Here is a 19363-nt window from a genome sequence, read left to right as displayed (position 1 = left end):
ATTAACTTCATATCATTGCATTTTGTACGTTTTTCAATTCTAATTGCATTCATTAAAAAATAAAGGTAGGAAGGTGGAAATTTTCTCCTTCAGTGCTAGTGATGTTAATTGCTTGCAATAATCTTTCAAATATCGTCTACATTCACTCCAGTCCTTTTGGAATACTTGATCATGCTGGTTTTTCAGATTTTTCCCGTCAGCTTCGCCACTTCCGCATAGTCATAGAATCATAGAATCCTAGAGTTGGAAGAGACCACAAGGGCCATCCCGTCCAACCCCCTGCCAAGCAGGAAACACCATCAAAGCATTCTTGACATATGCCTGTCAAGCCTCTGCTTAAAGACCTCCCAAGAAGGAGACTCCACCACACTCCTTGGTAGCAAATTCCACTGCCGAACAGCTCTTACTGTCAGGAAGTTCTTCCTAATGTTGAGGTGGAATCTTCTTTCTTGTAGCTTGAATCCATTGCTCCGTGTCCGCTTCTCTGGAGCAGCAGAAAACAACCTTTCTCCCTCCTCTATATGACATCCTTTCATATATTTGAACATGGCTATCATATCACCCCTTAACCTTCTCTTCTCCAGGCTAAACATACCCAGCTCCCTAAGCCGTTCCTCATAAGGCATTGTTTCCAGGCCTTTGACCATTTTGGTTGCCCTCTTCTGGACACGTTCCAGCTTGTCAGTATCCTTCTTGAACTGTGGTGCCCAGAACTGGACACAGTACTCCAGGTGAGGTCTGACCAGAGCAGAATACAGTGGCACTATTACTTCCCTTGATCTAGATGCTATACTCCTATTGATGCAGCCCAGAATTGCATTGGCTTTTTTAGCTGCTGCATCACACTGCTGACTCTTGCCAAGTTTGTGGTCTACCAAGACTCCTAGATCCTTTTCACATGTACTGCTCTCAAGCCAGGTGTCACCAATCCTGTCACTCTTCACCTGCCCCTCTTCTTTCGTTGATACTTCTTGTTACTATTTTTGGGCTAAAATCATTCTTGCCGCAGTTGTTGCACACATAAACAGTCTTCTATCTTCCCTTGGTATCTCTTCACCCACTATCGCCAGTAAAAAGGCTTCTGGTTTTTTAACAAAAGTATTTTTAAACATTTTCTTTAACTCATTATATACCGTTTCCCAGAAAGCCTTGAGGGGCGAGGGGCATTTCAGTCTCCTCCCGTGCTCTCAGTGGGCAGCTTCCAGCCCCATGCCCAGCTGGGCACCCTCAAAACCAAGCTCCGGCCATCCTGAATTTGGTCAAGCTCTCAGTAAGAGGTGACATGTTAGAAGTCTCTAAAATTGCACAAGGCGTGGACAGAGGACACCAAACTTACAGACATCCAATAAGCTGAAGATGGAGGAAAGATGAAATAAATGGCTTCTTTAATACGAATCTTGGTCAAAATTGTGGAATGAAACTTTAAAATATACCGGTAGCGCTTGTATGGCCTTAAAAGAATGTAATAAAAATGATGTACAGTATAGGTGGTACTTAACACCGGTGAGATTGGCCAAAATGTATAGGATGAGGAACAAACTATGCTGGAAGTGTGGAGAGAAAGATTGAGATTTTTATCATATGTGGTGGGAATGTGATAAATAAAAGTATTTCGGGAATTGGTCTACAATGAACTAAAAAAGATGTTTAGATATACCTTCCCCAAAAAACCTGAGGATCTTTTGCTGGGTTTGATGGGAGAGGAAATTGCAAAGATGGACCAATGACTATTTATGTACGCCACAACAGTGGCAAGAACTTTATTAGCCCAAAGATGGAAATTGCAGGAATTACCAACGATTGAGGAGTGGCAGACAAAGATGATGTGGTCTATACAGAATTGGCCAAACTGACAGGCAGGATCCGGAACCAAGATGACCAAAAGTTTCAAAGAGATTGGAGTAAATTTATTGGGTATACGAATAATTATTGTAAAAATGTGAAGACACGAGCGGGATTGATGTAAATTCTGCAACGAAAAGACTGTGAATCTCAAAACTTTACAGACCATTGAGACAGATAAGGATATAAAGGTCTGAAGTAGAGGATATAAAGTGCGACGCAAAGATTTGAATATTAAAAACCGGTTGAAGGGATGGAGGGAAGTCACGAGTTCAGTAGAGCAAAGAATTTATTACCGCAAGAGAGGAGAGGGCTGCTCTCGCACTCAGGTCCTGCTCGTGGCTTTCCCATAATAGGCACCGTTGGTCCCTGTGAGAACAGGATGCGGGACTAGATGGGACAGTGGCCTGATCCAGCAGGCTCTCCTCATGTTCTTGTGGAGGAGGAGGTCCAGACCCTCCCAGTGTCCCAGTTTTCCAGGGACAGTTCCAGAATGAGAGAAGCCGCCCCAGTTTCTGATTTGATCCCGGAATGTCTTGGTTTTTTTTCCCTTTTTTCCTCCTCCCCCACAGAGAACAATTAAAAGTGGTGGCTGGGTGTGTAGGTGGGTAAACGGAGTCCTGTTTCTCCCGAAAATAGCATCCCTGCACCAGATGAAGGAAGCGCTCAGGCTCATTCTCACAGTTTCCAGTCGTCTTAGTATTATTCGTTCACCCCACCTTTCCCCCTGGCAGCCTCAAGGCAGCTCACCACGACATTTTTATTTCATTCCATTTATCTGTGGAAGGTGTTGTGCACAATTACCCTTTACAACAATCCTGCGAGGGAGGCAGAGAGGCAACAGGGGTCTGTGTGTATATGATGTCCATTTGTGCGGGAGATTAAAAGGCAGAAGATGCTTCTTGGGGTGGAATGGATGTCCCTGTTTTCACTGGAGAAAGGTTGGAGGGCATGGAGATGCCCCCCTCACCACGTGGCAGGTGCCCACTCCTGGCTTGGCCCTCTGGAAGGACCCCTTGCCCAGAGGCGGAGACCTGAGCAGAGCTTGGAGGGCTCCTTTGAGGGCATCCAGTTGGCCCCAAGGGGCGTTTCATCTGCCTGCCCAGCCAGGGCCAGATCAGTTTCTGGCAGGAGGCGCTGGGACATAGTCCCCCCCCCCCGTAAAGCCCCTTCCAGATTCCTGGTTGTCCCACGGCTCTCGTGCTCCTGACATGCTCAGAGGCACCCTCTTCTCATTCACTACCTCGTAGGCAGCTGCCTTCAACCAAGTCAAGCCTATTGGTCCACGTAGCTCAGTCTTGTCCACATTGACCGGCAGCAGCAACAGCTCTCCGGGGTTCCAGGTAGGAGGCGGTTCCCGGCCCTGCGACCTGGCAACCTTCTGGATGCCAAGCAGGTGCTCTGCGCCTGAGCGACTGGTGGCCCTTCCTTTGGGCTGGTTTGCAGCAGGAGAGAGAGGGGTCATTTTCTGTCTTGGAATAAACCCTGGAGGAGCTTGCCAGGGTGAGACCATGAGTCGTGGCTCCCTCTCTGTGGCCCTGGCACATCAGCCTGGCATCTACCCCTTGCCTCAGGGTTGCCTCTTGGGGGGGGGAGGAGAAGAGAGGATTTGCTGGGTCTCCTGAGTCCCCACTGCCCTGCCTTTCTCTCTGTGGTGGTGGGTGTTTTAGGACAAGTTGGGGGGTTGGACTAGATGACCCCTGGGATCCCTTCCTTCTCCACAATGCTCTGATTCTGCTATATGACTGAATGGGCACAGTGTTTGGCTCTGCTAGACGCCCCCTCCTCTCCCCTCCCCACTCCTATTCCATCAGCGATGGAGTTTGCCCCACCTGCCCCCGCCCCGGTCCAGGACGGATGCCCCCCTCCCCCAGCTCACCCCACTTTGCTTTGCCATTCTCCCCCCCCCACCCCCTGCATTGCTGATGGCTTCTCTGGGGAGAATCCGGCGCTTGAATGAAAGGCGCTGGAATTGGGCTGGTTGCCCTGGCAACAGGTTGGCATCATGTTTGGCGGAGGAGCTCAGAGGGCAGGGAGCTAGCGGCGGCGGCGGCAGCGGCAGCCATGCCCAAGCGAGGATGTTGGCACGCCCCTCTGCCCCCCTCCCCCCTCCCACAGAAACTGGGGTGACTCATTCGCCCACCAGCCCCTCACTCGGCAGCTGGAGCGGCGGCAGAGCGGAGGCACGCGGGCGCTGGGCAGCGCTTGAGAGCTGGGCTACAGGTGCCAGCTTGGGGAGGGTGGCACGGAGTGTGGGGCAGGGGGGCTCAGGACTGTGGGGGGGGGCTCTCTGGGTCCTGGCGGGACGGAGAGAGCCTGGGTGTTGCTGCTGGAGACTCCCGTTCCCCACCCCTGGCTGGGTGCCCCAGAGATCCCTGGGGAGATAAGCTTCCCTGGCATCAACGGTGCCGCTGCCCCCCCACCCCTGGCTGGCATCAATGGCAGCAGGGGGAGTTACTGGGGGGCATCTTTCTTCACCCTCCCCAACACTCTTCTGCTTTCTGACAGCCTCGAAGAAAACTGAGTTGACGCCTCTTTAAATCCGCCCCCCCCCCTCGAAAAAGGAGATGGATCTCCGCCTGAGGGATCTACGCTTGCAAGAGGAGAAGGAATTCCTGGAGAGCGTGGCACTGCCCCAGGCAGGTAAGGAGACCCTGGGACACAGGGTTGGGGGGGGGTTGTGTGCCCAGAAAAGCCCTTTGCCCTGCGGGGGTCAGAGGAGAGGGGGACCCAGAAAGAGGTGGGGGCGCCCCCCCTTTCTGCCTCTTTCTGTCTCTGGAGTTCCACTGGAAGAGCAACAGGTTGCAGAAGAATCTCGCCCTCCGCACAGAGTTGCGGAAGATCATTCTCGGATTCTGAGACATCCAGGTCGGCAGGCAAAAATCTCGGACGGCACCTTTGCGCCTTCCCATTCATCGCAACGGGACATGATCTGGCAGGAAGTTCTCCTGCACAAGCACAGTATCGAGGACCCCTGTTCATCTCAATGGGGCTTGTGCAGGAGGGCTCGTCCCGGGGGAGATGGGGAAATGTCACAGGATCTCGGGGTTTGGGAGTTGGGACCCTTCAAGCGCCATTTCACCCCTTGCAATTCAGGAATGGCAGCTCAAGAATCCCTGACTGTGACAGGTGTCCAATGTCTGCTTAAAGATCTGCAATGGATCACAGAACCGTAGAACTGATCAGTTGGAAGGGACCTCCAAGGCTCATCCAGACCAACTCCCTGCAATGCAGGAATCTGTTCCTGATGGGCAACTGGCCAAGGAAGGAGGGTCCCCCACCTTACAAAGGAGCCCCTTCTGCTGCCAAGCGGCTCTTCCTAAAGAAAGAAGATTCCACCTAAACATTAGGAAGAACCTCCTGACAGTAAGAGCTGTTCGGCAGTGGAATTTGCTGCCAAGGAGTGTGGTGGAGTCTCCTTCTTTGGAGGTCTTTAAGCAGAGGCTTGACAGGCATATGTCAAGAATGCTTTGATGGTGTTTCCTGCTTGGCAGGGGGTTGGACTGGATGGCCCTTGTGGTCTCTTCCAACTCTATGATTCTAAAGTTCTTCCTGTGGGTCAGCTCTGTCCGCCACCCAGCCTGCCGCCTAGGAGGGGGTGCCCCACGTAATCTCCCCACCCCTTGCCTTGCAGTAAAAGCAGCGACTGTCTTGAATGCCTCTGGCTCCTTTGTCTGGATTTCTAGGCTGCCTCCGCGTTGGGGCAGAGACCTTTTTTGTCCTCTCTCCTTGGGGCTGCCCCCTCTGGCCTGATCTGCCAGACTCTTCTGATGTTGTGTGGGGCATTCAGTTCAACAGGTGCCTCGCCCACAGCTCTTCCTGCCCCATAGGTCTTTAAGGCATAAGAGCCCCTACTGAGGCTGCCCAAATGCCCCCCCCCATCTTCAGAAGCAGAACTCCCCTCAACGGCACACCATGGAGAGGTTGGGGGGCGGGCACAGAAACCAAGCCTTATGAGGAGCGGTTGAAGGAGCCTGGGAAAGAGGAGACTGAGAGAAGATAGGAGAGCCCATCTTCAAATATCTCAAGGGCTGTCAAATAGAAGAGGCAACAATCTTGTTTTCTGCTGCTCTGGAGGGTAGGACTCGAACCCATGGCTTCAAGTTGCAAGAAAGGAGATTCCGACTTAAACATCAGGAAGAACTTTCTGACAGTAAGAGCTGTTTGGCAATGGAACGGACTCCCTCGGGAGATGGTGGCCTCTCCTTCCTTGGAGGGCCATCTGTCAGGGATGCTTTAGCTGAGATTCCTGCATTGCAGGGGGTTGGACTAGATGATCCTTGGGGGTCTCTTCCAACTCTACAATTCTATGATTTCAGAAGCACGGGGAGCCGCCTTACACTGAGTCAGATCTTCAGTCTGTTCAGCTCCATGTTGTCAACAGTGACAACAGGCTTTCGGACTCAGGCCCCTCCCAACCCTACAGGCGATGTCATGGGGCTGGGACCTTGCAAGACGGGGGGGGGGTGCCACACTAAAGCCAGGGTGGCCCTTCCAGCAGCTTCTTTCAAGAATGGTGCCCACCCACCCCTGTTTTATCCCTACACAACATCCCTGTGAGGTAGGCTTCGGCTGAGAGATTGGGACCAGCCCAAGTTCACCGTGTGATTTTTGTGGCTGTCCGTTGCCGGCTCTGAAATTGGGCTCTCAGAGTGTGGGATGGGTATCGGAAGGAGATGGGCTCTCCTCCGTTGGAGGTTGAGAGCTCAGATGGTCAAGAATTCCTGCACTGCAGGGGGTTGGACTAGATGACCCCTGGGGTTTCCTTCCCCCTCGATGGTTCCCTGTATAAGCATGGCAATGCAGTGTGTGTGTGTGACCACTATGGGAATAAGCCATGTCCAGTTATAAAACAGGAGGGAGATGGAAAGGACCTTGGAGCCCCTCTGGGGGAACAAAGGAGAGATCTGGAATGGGGGTGTTTTTCTTGGGGGAGGGAGAGCACAGTAGGGCTTATTTCTGCTTCCTCTTTCTTTCTTTTGCTTTGCACAGACTTTTATTATTATTGTTAAATTTATTTATTTAATATTTCAACTTAATTTCTTACAGAGATCTATCAAACGTAAATAATAAAAACAAGATTCCAAGGAATCTCCTGGACTTCCACCCTCCCCTCCGTGGGTCCTATTACTAATCAGTTCCTGCCACATCTTTTATGATAATCCAAACCCTCTACCTCTTCCATTATGTCCAGAATCAACCTTAAACTACAAGTGATATTAACTGGTTTACAATGGTCTTTAAGATAGGTTACAAATTTTATACTGTCATTTCTTTCTTCCTCTTTGGCGGCAGCTGAGGACTCCGAGGAGGCCAGGGACCCCACCACGGGCGAGAGCGCTCTGGACCACTCCCCGGTGGAAGACTCCCGGAGGGGCAGCCGAGGCCACGGAATCGTCCCCGAGCCCCTGGACTCCGATGGCGACTGGCAGCTGCCCTGCATTCCCAAGTCCCTCCGGTAAGTGGGTGGCCTGGCCTGGCCAGGTGGGGCTGCTCTGCTCAGGCAGGTGGCGGCCGAGCTGGAGATGAGAAGGACATGAAAATCGGCACATGGATGAGGCCAAAGGAGCCCAGCATCCTGTTCTCACCGTGGGCCAACCAGAAATCCGCAAGCAGGTCCAAGCACATTTTCCAGAAACTGGGATTCAGAAGCATGGAGGCAAAGCTGAGCCGTTGTGGCTCATAGCCACCCCCAGATCCTCTTCCTGTTTGTGATTCTGGGACGGTGGGTGCTGGGTGCTGGGGGTGGAGGCAGCCGCCGCTACCAACTCCCTCCTCTTCCCTCCCCAGGGACACTGGCCTGATCCTGGACGCGGTCAAGCGCAGCGAATTCCTCCGGTGCCTGGGGGACGGGAAGAGCCAACCGCTGGTGGAGAGCTTTATCCCCGAGCAGCACCAGCCGGGGGGCACCGTGGTGGCCGAGGGAGATGATGGGCACACCATGTACATCGTGGCTGGTGAGCAGGCAACAAAGGGCCCCCCACTCTAGAGCCCAGCTCCTTCCTTGACCTGGAAGACCCCAGCCCCAAAGAAGGGCTTATCAGCAGGCAGCTCCACCCCACCCGGGCTCCTGCGTTGGGGTGGCCCCTCCACGCACACACACCTAATGGTTGGCTGCAGCTCCTCGCACCCAGGGCCAAAGAGGGATTTTCTGCCTGCCTAAAACCACTGAATTTTAGAGATCGGAAGCACTCCAAAGGGAGAGGGGCTCAATTTGCTTTTCTAAAGGGTGGGACCCTTGGGAATCGCCTTCATTAGACACCGTTCGGTGGAAAAGTTCCTCTTTAACCAGCTTTTTGCTGATGGACATCTGATGCCCTTTTAAAATACGTTGTGGGGGATTCTTTTTTTTTTTTGGTATGTTTTTGTTCTTATTTTTATTCTGTATTTTGTGGTTTTTATATTGCAATTTTATCTTGTGAACCACCCAGGGATTTATGGGAATAGGGCCGTATACACATTTAATTAACAATAACACCAGCAGCAATTCCTGGCTCTGCTGGGAAACCAGAGCGGCTACACTGCTCCTCTTCCAAGGCAGGACCACGTGCCGTAAGAAACGAGGAGAGAGGGTCCCTGAGCTGCTGCAGAGTGCTTTCCCTTAAGCCCCTGACTTGCCCCAGAGACTCCTGGGAACTGTAGTTTGTTTAGGGGGCTGAGGTGGGGTGCCCACCTGCCAGGGATTCTTGAGTTGTGATTCCTGCATTGCAGCGGGGTAGGGCTGGATGGCCCTTGGGGGTCCCTACAATTCTGAGATTCTTTCCCACCCTTTGCCTAGCCCCCCCCAGACATTTCCCAACCACCTGCCACTTCTACTTCTACAAGTGCTGAGATTCCAAAGTTGCGAGAGCAGGAGTGTTGTGTGTACATGTGTGAACCCGCCCTTATTCTCCCGTTGCAGACGGGGAGCTGAGTGTGACGCAGAAAGGGCGCCAACTCCGCCGCCTGCTCCCGGGGGACGTCTTCGGGGAGCTGGCTGTGCTGTACAACTGCCGCCGCACAGCCACCGTCACGGGTAAGGCAGTGCGCATGCGTGTGTGTTGGGGGTGTGTGTTGTCCCTGGGACCCTCTTTGCCCCCTTCTGCCCCTGACACCAGCTTAGAGTGGATCAGGCCATCCTGCCCTTTCCCACCCACATGTCCCACTGCAATTTCCCTGGGCACCTGGGAGGATTTTCTGAAACCTGCTCTGCTCTCCAGATGGCGGAAGGTGCATAAGAGCGAGAGAAGAGCTGGCTGGATCAGGCCAACTACCCATCTTGCTGTTAAGCCTCCTTGAGTCCGTGTCAGGGGGAAAGGTGGCATGAAACCGGCAAGCAGAATCCGCTCCTCTTGTGCCTTTCAGCAACTGGGATTCGACTCAGGAGGCAGAGCATAGCCATTATGATGTGTTTAATAATAATAATAATAATAATAATAATAATAATAATAATAATAATAATAATAATTTATTATTTATACCCCGCCCATCTGGCCGGGTTCCCCCAGCCACTCTGGGCGGCTTCCAACAAAATATTAAAATACAGAAATCCATCAGACATTAAAAGCTTCCCTGAACAAGGCTGCCTTGAGATGCCTTCTAAAATTCTGGTAGCTGTTTTACTCTTTGACATGTGATGGGAGGGCGTTCCACAGGGCGGGTGCCACTACCGAGAAGGCCCTCTGCCTGGTTCCCTGTAACTTGGCTTCTCGTAGCGAGGGAACCACCAGAGGACCCTCGGCACTGGACCTCAGTGTCCGGGCAGAACGATGGGGGTGGAGACGCTCCTTCAGGTATACCGGACCGAGGCCGTTTAGGGCTTTAAAGGTCAACACCAACACTTTGAATTGTGCTTGGAAACATACTGGGAGCCAATGTAGGTCTTTCAGGACCGGTGTTATGTGGTCTCGGCGGCCGCTCCCAAACACCAGTCTAGCTGCCGCATTCTGGGTTAGTTGTAGTTTCCGAGTCACCTTCAAAGGTAGCCCCACGTAGAGCGCATTGCAGTAGTCCAAGCGAGAGATAACTAGAGCATGTACCACTCTGGCGAGACAGTCTGCAGGCAGGTAGGGACTCAGCCTGCGTACCAGATGGAGCTGATAGACAGCTGCCCTGGACACAGAATTGACCTGCGCCTCCATGGACAGCTGTGAGTCCAAAATGACTCCCAGGCTGCACACCTGGTCCTTCAGGGGCACAGTTACCCCATTCAGGACCAGGGAGTCCTCCACACCTGCCCGCCTCCTGTCCCCCACAAACAGTACTTCTGTCTTGTCAGGATTCAATCTCAATCTGCTAGCCGCCATCCATCCTCCAACCGCCTCCAAGCACTCACACAGGACCTTCACTGCCTTCACTGGTTCTGATTTGAAAGAGAGGTAGAGCTGGGTATCATCCGCATACTGATGAACACCCAGCCCAAACCCCCTGATGATCTCTCCCAGGGGCTGCATGTAGATGTTAAAAAGCATGGGGGAGAGGACAGAACCCTGAGGCACCCCACAAGTGAGAGCCCAGGGGTCTGAACACTCATCCCCCACCACCACTTTCTGAAGACGGCCCAGGAGGAAGGAGCGGAACCACTGTATGACAGTGCCCCCAGCTCCCAAACCCTGTTTTGTGTTTTTATATTGTGATGTTATGTTGTGAAGCACCCTGAGACCCGCCTGGGTCTAGGGCAGTATACAAATTTAATACAGAATCATAGTAGCATGGGCCGCCCTCTCCTCCTCCATGAATTTGCCCAGTCCTCTCTCAAAGCCGCCATCCAAGTTGGAGTCCATGGCTGCCCCCTGCGGGAGGGAGTTCCGCAGTTTAACTCTGCGCTGCATGAAGAAGCCGTTCCTTTTGTCGGGTCCCCCAGGGAGAGCAGGGGGTGCGTGTGCCGAGGGCATCGTCCGTAGCTGCAGCTGCTCTTCCCTGAAAAGGTTTAATTAAGAGAATAATAACCAGAATAATAACCCGAACACGGCACGTCACCCCGGCTCCTGCGGCGCCGTAAAAATGAACAAATATTCATTTGGCAGAAGCTTTTGTGCCCCAGATACCACTCAAGTTTTTTAATACACTACAAAAGGAGGAGTGTGGGCTTTTATGTAATAACTTGACGGTAGCAGCTACTCATAACACTGAGCAGCTGGGGAAACTGTTTCCACTTATCTAAAATAATTAGGCTGAGAGCCGGAAGGGAATCAAGGGTTGGGTAAGACTTGACCCACTTAGCAAGCCCCCACCCCACCCCCCACATTAGCAATGGGGCTGCCCCAAGTGGGTCTCTGCCCTGGGCAGCCATCCCTGCCCACAAGGGTTGGCTTTCTCTTGCCTGTTTGGGGCCCAGGAGGCGGGGAAATGCCTCCGTGGGTCCTGCCTTTGCCAGCCAAGCCGGCTGGGGCATCCTTGTCCTGTTGCCATGGCGATGATACAATGGCACCCTCTACCTATTGTACAGAGGCTGCTTCAGCCTCCCTTGTTTCTCCCCGTCCCTCCTGTCTCCAGAAGATTGCTGGCTGGGGGGGGGGGGGAGTATAAGAAACAAGGTGTGTATGGAGGGCCCCCCCCTCCCTGCTTTTTAAGTTCCAGCCCTTGGCTTTAGTTCCGGAACGAGGACTTTCTGGTGCCGTGCTTATCGTCTATCTGAAGCGTGGCAGGCTTTTTGCCATGCAGTGTGCTGCCAGCCGAGATGCAACGGTGGGTTTTTGGAGAAAGTTAATGGCAAGAGAGCTGCCCACGCGGCGCCTTGGAAATTGCCGTTCCCTTCCGCAACCCCCTCGTGCGCATTGACGACACTGGCATGTGACAGTTGCGCTTTGTGAGTGGGGAAGAGGCGAGGGATTGTAAAGCAGGGAGCATTCTTGCGCAGGGGAGGCCCTGGCAGGTATCAGGGCGAGGGATGCGGGCAGCCCCCTTGGCTCACTGGCGTGTGGGTCATGGGGGGCGTCTCTGGAAGGCAGCCGTGCTTCCGAATCCCAGTTTCTGGAGTTGCTCTTGTGTTCGAATCCTGCTTGCAGGCTTCCCTTTGTGGCATCTGGTCGGCCACAGTGAGAACAGGATGATGGACTAGAGCAGTGTTTCTCAACCTTTTTTGGGCCACGGCACACTTGTTCCGTCAAAAAAATCACGCGGCACACCACCATTAAAAGACGGGGCAAATCCTGGGGGTTGGGAATGGGTGGGGGACTGAGGAATAGGGAGGATGAGGTTGGTGTACTTGCTGAGAGAGCCCTCGAACACCGCCTCCGTTGTCCTGCCTGCCGCCAGCCCCCCCCGCTCCCTACTGGGCTGGCCGCGGCTGAGCTGGGGCTGCTGCTGCTGCCGCCACCGCCGCCTCCCTCCGGCCTCCCCGCTGGTGTAGCCGCCGCCGCTGCTCCTTGACGGCCCGAGAGCCCTCCCCGGCTGGCGGAGGAGGACGGCGAGGAGCCCGCCGAGGTGGGGCGGCTGCTGCTGCGGCTGCTGCTGCTGTTACTGCCACCGCTGGACGGGGCTGCTGCTGCTCCAGAGTCCCCGCCGCCCTGCGCCGCTGCCTTCTCCATTGAGCGCGCGGGGAGAGCGCGAGGAGGCAGCCTCGGCCATGAAGCGCTGCCTCGCTCAGGGAGCGAGCGCGAGGAGATGGCGGAGGAACACCCTTCGCGCACTCGCGCCCTCCAGACTGACCCGGCCGGCTTCCTTTCCGGCGGGTCAGCGCTGCCTATTGGCGGCCGCAAATCGCCCTTCTTGTTGCCTCACGTTGCGGCACAGCAGCCACCGTCTCGCGGCACAGTAGTGTGCCGCGGAACAGTGGTTGAGAAACGCTGGACTAGATGGGGCCCCCCTTTGCCCTGATCCAACAGGGCCCTTCTGAGGATCTTATGGAACCTCCAGCTCCAGAGGCAGTCTACCAAGATTCCTAGAACAGGATGCTGGACTCACTGGCCTGAACCAGCAGGTTCTTCTTAAGCCATTCAGCCGGACATTTTCTTCAGGGGCCAGCTGGCCTCTTCTTGCTTTCCGAACAGGGCCAGTGCAGAGTTGCCTGGCAGGGAGGGGCTTAGATGTCTTGGGAGGGGGGGGTCGGGGTCGCCTGTCTCCTCAATGCAACCCCAATCCTGCTTTTCTCCCCCCAGCACTCACCCTGGTGGAGCTATGGGCCATCGACCGGCAGACGTACCGCACTATCATCACCGAGAATGCCAAGCGGCAGAGGGCAGAGGTGCTGGCCGGCCTGCGGAGGTGAGGGTGGCCAGGGAGACCCCCTCAAGCAGCTGGACACTCCCCACCACTTGACTGTTCCAAGCAGGAATCTGGTGCTCCCTTCTCTGGGCAAACCTGTTGTGAAACCTCCCTCCTTCTCTCTCCCTCTCTCTCAAACACAATCACACACCTCCTTCTTCCGCATCATGGGATGGATTCCCTTTCGGGCTTGAGAAGAGAGGGCACCTCTGAGCATGTGGCGAGTGCATTTCCACACCCCAGTTGGGCAACCCCACTTGGTGCTGGAGCTCGCAGGCTGCCTTTGGCCTGGCGGATTCTTTTGTTGTAATAATAATAATAATAATAATAATAATAATAATATATTTATTTATACCCCGCCCATCTGGCCGGGTTCCCCCAGCCACTCTGGGCGGCTTCCAACAAAATACTAAAATACAGATATCCATCAGACATTAAAAGCTTCCCTAAACAGGGCTGCCTTGAGATGCCTTCTAAAGGTCTGGTAGTTGTTGTTCTCTTTGACCTCTGGTGGGAGGGCATTCCACAGGGTGGGTGCCACTACCGAGAAGGCCCTCTGCCTGGTTCCCTGTAACTTGGCTTCTCACAACGAGGGAACCGCCAGAAGGCCATCGGTACTGGACCTCAGTGTCCAGGATGAATGATGGGGGTGGAGACGCTCCTTCAGGTATACAGGACCGAGGCCGTTTAGGGCTTTAAAGGTCAGCACCAACACTTTGAATTGTGCTTGGAAACGTACTGGGAGCCAATGTAGATCTTTCAAGACCGGTGTTACGTGTTCTCGGCGGCTGCTCCCAGTCACCAATCTAGCTGCCACATTCTGGGTTAGTTGTAGTTTCCGGGTCACCTTCAAAGGTAGCCCCACGTAGAGCGCATTGCAGTAGTCCAAGCGAGAGATAACTAGAGCATGCACTACTCTGGCTAGACAGTCCGCGGGCAGGTAGGGTCTCAGCCTGCGTACCAGATGGAGCTGATAAACTGTGATTCCTGCGTCTTAGCGGGTTGGACTAGATGACCCCTGAGGGCCCCTTCTGACTCTGTGATTCTGGGCTAGCTGGGGGCGTTTCTGTTTTCTCTTTCAGGGTGAAGCCTCTCCAAGGCCTGTCAGATGCTGCCCTGTCCCAGCTGCTGGACTCTGCTGAGGAGGTAACAAGGGCCGGTCCTCCTCTTGGGGAGCAGGAGCCACTTGCTTCAGGGGGCAGGCAGAGGAGAGGGGGTGATCTGGGCTGGGTAGCCAGGTACCCCCTCTCTCTCTCCTCTGCTACTGGGCTGGCATGGGAGGGCAGTGCCCTGCTCTGCAGCTTGCCAAAGGTGTGATCTCCAGTACCAAGACGGGTGTGCAATGAGCACACAGACTCCACTTCTCTCCCCCTCCCTCTGTGTATGCCTATTTCTTCGTTTCATAAAAGAAATAAGGGGGTGAGACCTCAGAATGGTTTACAAAAATCTAGAAAAATCTACCACAATACTTTAAAATGCAAAAAGTTCAAACACTAAAACAAGAAAATTCACAGCAACACAAGAATGGGGCCTTTTCTGCAGTGGCTCCCCAATTGTTGAATAATCTCCCAGGGAGGTTTACGTGGCACTTTCATTATACACCTTTAGGCACCAGGCAAAACTATTCCTCATCAACCAGGCCTTGGGCTGATTGACATCCTATATCCTTTTTAAAGTGTGTGTGGGGGGGAGTTCTTGCTTTGTTTTGTTTTTGTTCTTTATTTTGAACGTCTGGGTGGGTTTGTCTAAACAAGAATGTCAGGTGCCAAAAAGAGTACAGTGAAGGTGTCCGTTTAGCGTCAAGGGGCAAGGAGTTCCGCAGGGTAGGTGCTGACACACTGAATGATCAGGTTCTCACAAAGGTGGAATGGGTATTCCGTGGCAACTCCAATGCCGCCGATTGAAGCGGCCAAGTGGGGCTCACATGTGGGGTGAGGCGACCTTGTGGGTAAACTGGTGCCAAGTTTCTCTGTCCCCTCCAGCGCACCTTCGCCCAGGATGAAAGGATCATCCAGGAAGGAGATGAGGGACGGACCTTTTTCTTCATTCTCAGTGGACAGGTGGGTCCCAGTTCATCCTTGCCGCCCCCCGCTCTACCCCAGAGTTTTTTGAAGGGGGAATGCCCAGTGTCCGTCCCCCCCCCAACTTCACTGACAGCCTTCCATGTGTGTGGGGCTGAGAGTGTGCCTCTCAAGAGCCCCAGAACCCCCCCCCCGCCCTTTGCCCCAGCTGGGCTCTGCATGTGTGCTTTGGCAGGGCCGAGAGTCTCTCTGCATTGCAGGGGGCTGGACTGGATGACCCTGAGGGGGTCCCCTATGACACTATAAAGAGCAGCAGGGTAGCCAGGCCTTCTGCAGTGACCTCCAGGGAAGTCCCTGGCCAGCCACATCCATGCCAGGGCCACCTGACGGGTGGGGAGAGGACTGCCCCCCTCCCTGGCCATGGGGCAGCAGGGAGCTGGGGAGGCCAGCCACGCACCCCCCTAGTCTGCTTCATGCCCTCCCTGGGATCCACAGGTGGAGGTGACAAGGAGCGTGGAGGGGAAAGAGGAGCACATCCGAGTCCTGAAGGCCGGGGACCATTTTGGGGAGCTGTCCCTCATCCGGTAAGCCATTGGTTTACAAGCTCCCCAGGCGAAGGGTGCCTCTGGGGCTGGCCAGGGGGTGCTTCCCAGGCCCCTGGGGGGCAGTGTGAGGAGGCAGCTCAGAGACCAGGGGGGGCCGTGGCGGCTGCCCAGAGGACTGGGTATGTTTAGCCTGGAGAAGAGAAGGTTAAGGGGTGATATGGTAGCCATGTTCGAATATATGAAAGGATGTCATATAGAGGAGGGAGAAAGGTTGTTTTCTGCTGCTCCAGAGAAGCGGACACGGAGCAATGGATTCAAACTTCAAGAAAGAAGATTCCACCTAAACATTAGGAAGAACTTCCTGACAGTAAGAGCTGTTCGGCAGTGGGATTTGCTGCCAAGGAGTGTGGTGGAGTCTCCTTCTTTGGAGGTCTTTAAGCGGAGGCTTGACAGGCAGATGTCAGGAATGCTTTGATGGTGTTTCCTGCTTGGCAGGGGGTTGGACTGGATGGCCCTTGTGGTCTCTTCCAACTCTATGATTCTATGACTCCCAAGGGGAGGGAACCCCCCACAAGGGAGGGTGTCTGAGAAAGGGTGAGAGGCTGCCGACTCTGCAGGCAAGGGGGGACGCAACTGGGCTCTTTAGCCCCCCAGGGGTGCTGCAGAAAGAACGTAGTTGGTCAAGGGAGCCGTGGACCCAAAAAGGTTGAAAACCTTTGTGGTATGTGGTCAAGCAGGGGGGTTGGTGGCCCTCTCTTTTGGAGAGGACCCACCTTCCTGGCAAGCAGTTGTCAATAAAACCACAGGTCCCCCCTCAAAAATATCCCTGGGGTAGACTTAATTCTTCTGTCTTTTTCTCTCCCTGCCTTCTCTGCTTCTTCTCCTTGTTTGCAGCAACATCCGCCGGACAGCCAGCTGCCGGGCCCAGGAGGAGGTCACCTGCATTGCCATTGCCAAGGAGTAAGCCAGGATCCCATCCAGCCTGTCTGTGGGGAGGAGGGGCGTCATCCGCACATTTCAGGAGAGTCCCCCGTCCATGTCCACCCCAGCTTCTTCTGAACCCCCAAATTCAGCTATGGCAGTGATTCCCAAAGTGGGTGGTGCCACCCCCTGGGGATTCCCTAGGGGGTGCTAAGAGGGAAGGAGGCACCGGGGGGGGCACAGGAGGTTTAAATGAGTAGCAGGCTTTGCAAAACTGGTATCACGGAATTGAGTTCATCCATTTTGTTGAGTTAAACTAAGTACTTTTAATTGGGGTTTCGATAAACGCGCAATTAATTGTTACTGAATTCTACTTAGTGGGCCGTGCAGGCTGCTGTTCTTCTGAAGAATGCTTTTGAATAGGATGGGGGCAGGGCCGGTGTGCCCATTTAGGCGGACTAGGCCATTGCCTAGGGCGCGAAAATGGAGGGGGCGCTGCTGAGCCTGCCCCGCAAAAACCCCGCGCCACCGCCGCCCTCCCAAGGCGTGCGCTCGCGCTCCTCCCGCCTATGGAGGGGATGCCGAGAGCTCCCCAGCTGCGGCGGGCGCAGCGAGTGAGCGGCGGCGGTAGTGGCGGCAAGCGCCCATAGCCGAAGCCTTCAGCTATGGGCGCTGCCGCCGCCGCCCGCCCACCCACTCGCCAAGGAGCCCCCAGCGTCCCCTCCACAGGCCACGGAGGGGACGCTGTGAGCTCCCCAGCGGCTGCAGCGAGCAAGCGGCGGCAGCGCCCGCAGCTGAAGCCTTCAGCTATGGGTGCTGCTGCTGCCGCTGCTGCTCAGGAGCTCAAAGCTTCCCCTCCACAGGCGGGAGGGCGCCGAGCTCCCCCCTTGGCCCGCGCTCCTCCCGCCATTGGAGGGGACACAGGGGCATCAGCGGTGTGCGTGCGTCCGGGGGGCGCCAGAAGGTGTTTTTGTCTAGGGCGCAAAAAGCCCTAGCACCGCTCCTGGGTGGGGGGCACAGGGGATGAGCTTATGGAGCCAAGGGGACGGGGGCTTGAAAACCTTTGGGAGCCACTGAGCTTATAGCAGTTCCCCAAATTGGCGCAACTCTCAGCTATTTGCATGGATGGGGGTTTGAAAGGTCAAAGGTCTCTGAACTCCCAAATCAGCGTTTGCCCTCAACCCTGAATGTCAGTCAGTCAGGAGCTGAGATCCAGCGCCACCTTGGGCCTTCCTGGGGGCAGGTCTGCACCTGAGTCCAGGTGGGGCTCCAAGCGAGATCTCAAACTCTGACATCTCCTCTCTCTCCTGCCTTTCCCCAAAGGGACTTTCAGGAACTGAGCCCAATGTGCAGCCAAGAGACGTAAGTATTTGTCTCCCCTTTAGAGGGGCTTCCATGGCAGGATACTTGAGGGAGGGGTTGCATTCCTGTGCTCCTTCCTCTCTTCGTATCAAGACCTTCCACCCCCCCCCCAAATCTGGGGTTCCCTGGCCCTGGGTGTCTTTGGGGTTCAGCAAGACTTTGCAGGAGGAGATTCTGGCCCCAGTTTCTTTCTTTCTTTCTTTCTTTCTTTCTTTCTTTCTTTCTTTCTTTCTTTCTTTCTTTCTTTCTTTCTTTCTTTCTTTCTTTCTTTCTTTCTTTTTCTTTATATGCTGAAAATCATGCTCAAAGTGCAAATAAGGATCACAACCAAACCATGTAAGAAGCCATTTCATAATAACACAGCAAAACAACACAATGGCAAATGCAATAGCATACAAAGAAGCATGTTTCAATACTAGAAATATACGAAGATTACATAAGCAACATCCAGCATTCAGTAGGCAAACTAACAAGGGGGCTTGAGAGAGGGAAACCCGGCTGCCAGGATGTGGCTCACAGGCCCTCTCCTTCTGCACGCTCTTGGGTCTTGCCTGCATGCTATTCGATCTCCCCCAAAAACATATTTTATTGTTTTCACTTATTTATGCAAGAAGCAACAATCAATATTCAGCGATCCCACCCACTCCCAGCAGAAGCACCAAATGTCTGTTTAATTGCGTTTAATTTCCAAATCGTTGTGGTTTTCAAACAAAGGCCTCGTTCCACAAGTTGCCATGTGTCCTCGGAGGCCCATCGCTGTTGCGGAATCTAATACAACTCTGTCAGGTGGATGGGAATGTGGCTTTGGCTGTTGAACTCTCTCAGGTGGTGGAGACTAAGTCCCAGGGTTGGGAGGTCGGCATTTAGGGTCTTCCGATACCTTGCAAGGGGGTGGTTGGGGCCTCTGACCCCTTTCCAGTTGCCCCGTCCTTCAGGCAGCAACTGGGATGGGGGTTCCTCCTGCCCTGTGGAATTGCCAAAGGCGCGGGGGGTGGGGTTGGGGGGCTCTGCCTGCGGGTTCCATCAGGGTCCTTCCTCTTCCTCGCTTAAACCTGGGGTTCACCCGGGGCCCCAATCCAGGATTCTGTCATCCCCCTTGAGCTTTGGTGGCATCCCAGAGCAATTCATTCATATCCCAGTTTCTTCTCCGAGGAACTCCAAGGTGCCCTTTCCTCATTTTATCCCCACAACGACCCTGTGAGGTAGGTTAGGCTGAGAGAGGCAAGTCAAGTCACCCCCAGTGGGCTTCATGGGGATTTGAACCCTGGTTTCTCCCAGGTTCTAGTCTGGCGCTCTAACCACTACACCACGCTGTCAAGATGAATGGGCTCTCCGTCCCTTTGGCTGAGTTGGTAGAGTTGGCTTCAAGTCTCCGTCTGAGAAGTGTTTAAGTGACCCTCAGTCGGTAGAGCAGGAGACTCTGAATCTTAGGGTCGTGGGTTCGAGCCCCACCTTGGGCAAAAGATTCCTGCATTGCAGGGGGCTGGA

General features: G+C 54.2%; 2 protein-coding genes across 2 annotated transcripts in view; both read left to right on the top strand.

The window, feature by feature from the left end:
- Positions 1-8031, top strand: part of LOC132591937 (uncharacterized) — a 125231-nt gene extending 117200 nt beyond the window's left edge. Inside the window, exon 2 of the mRNA XM_060273239.1 lies at positions 8022-8031. The gene's annotated coding sequence lies outside the window, so the exon portion shown is untranslated. The remainder of the gene's footprint in view (positions 1-8021) is intronic.
- LOC118082917 (cGMP-dependent protein kinase 1-like) overlaps positions 780-19363 on the top strand; it is a 32037-nt gene continuing 13453 nt past the window's right edge. Inside the window, exons 1-11 of the mRNA XM_060273242.1 lie at positions 780-3185; positions 4351-4485; positions 7138-7300; positions 7633-7799; positions 8744-8857; positions 12921-13026; positions 14109-14172; positions 15009-15086; positions 15543-15631; positions 16487-16552; positions 17837-17875. Coding sequence (XP_060129225.1) covers positions 4410-4485; positions 7138-7300; positions 7633-7799; positions 8744-8857; positions 12921-13026; positions 14109-14172; positions 15009-15086; positions 15543-15631; positions 16487-16552; positions 17837-17875 — 962 coding nt within the window. The 5' untranslated portion in view covers positions 780-3185; positions 4351-4409. The remainder of the gene's footprint in view (positions 3186-4350; positions 4486-7137; positions 7301-7632; positions 7800-8743; positions 8858-12920; positions 13027-14108; positions 14173-15008; positions 15087-15542; positions 15632-16486; positions 16553-17836; positions 17876-19363) is intronic.

Source organism: Zootoca vivipara, chromosome 3 (assembly GCF_963506605.1).
Source record: "Zootoca vivipara chromosome 3, rZooViv1.1, whole genome shotgun sequence".
NCBI lineage: Eukaryota > Metazoa > Chordata > Lepidosauria > Squamata > Lacertidae > Zootoca > Zootoca vivipara.
The sequence above is the reverse complement of the archived record's forward strand: the minus strand, read 5'-3'. Positions and strand labels throughout refer to the sequence as shown.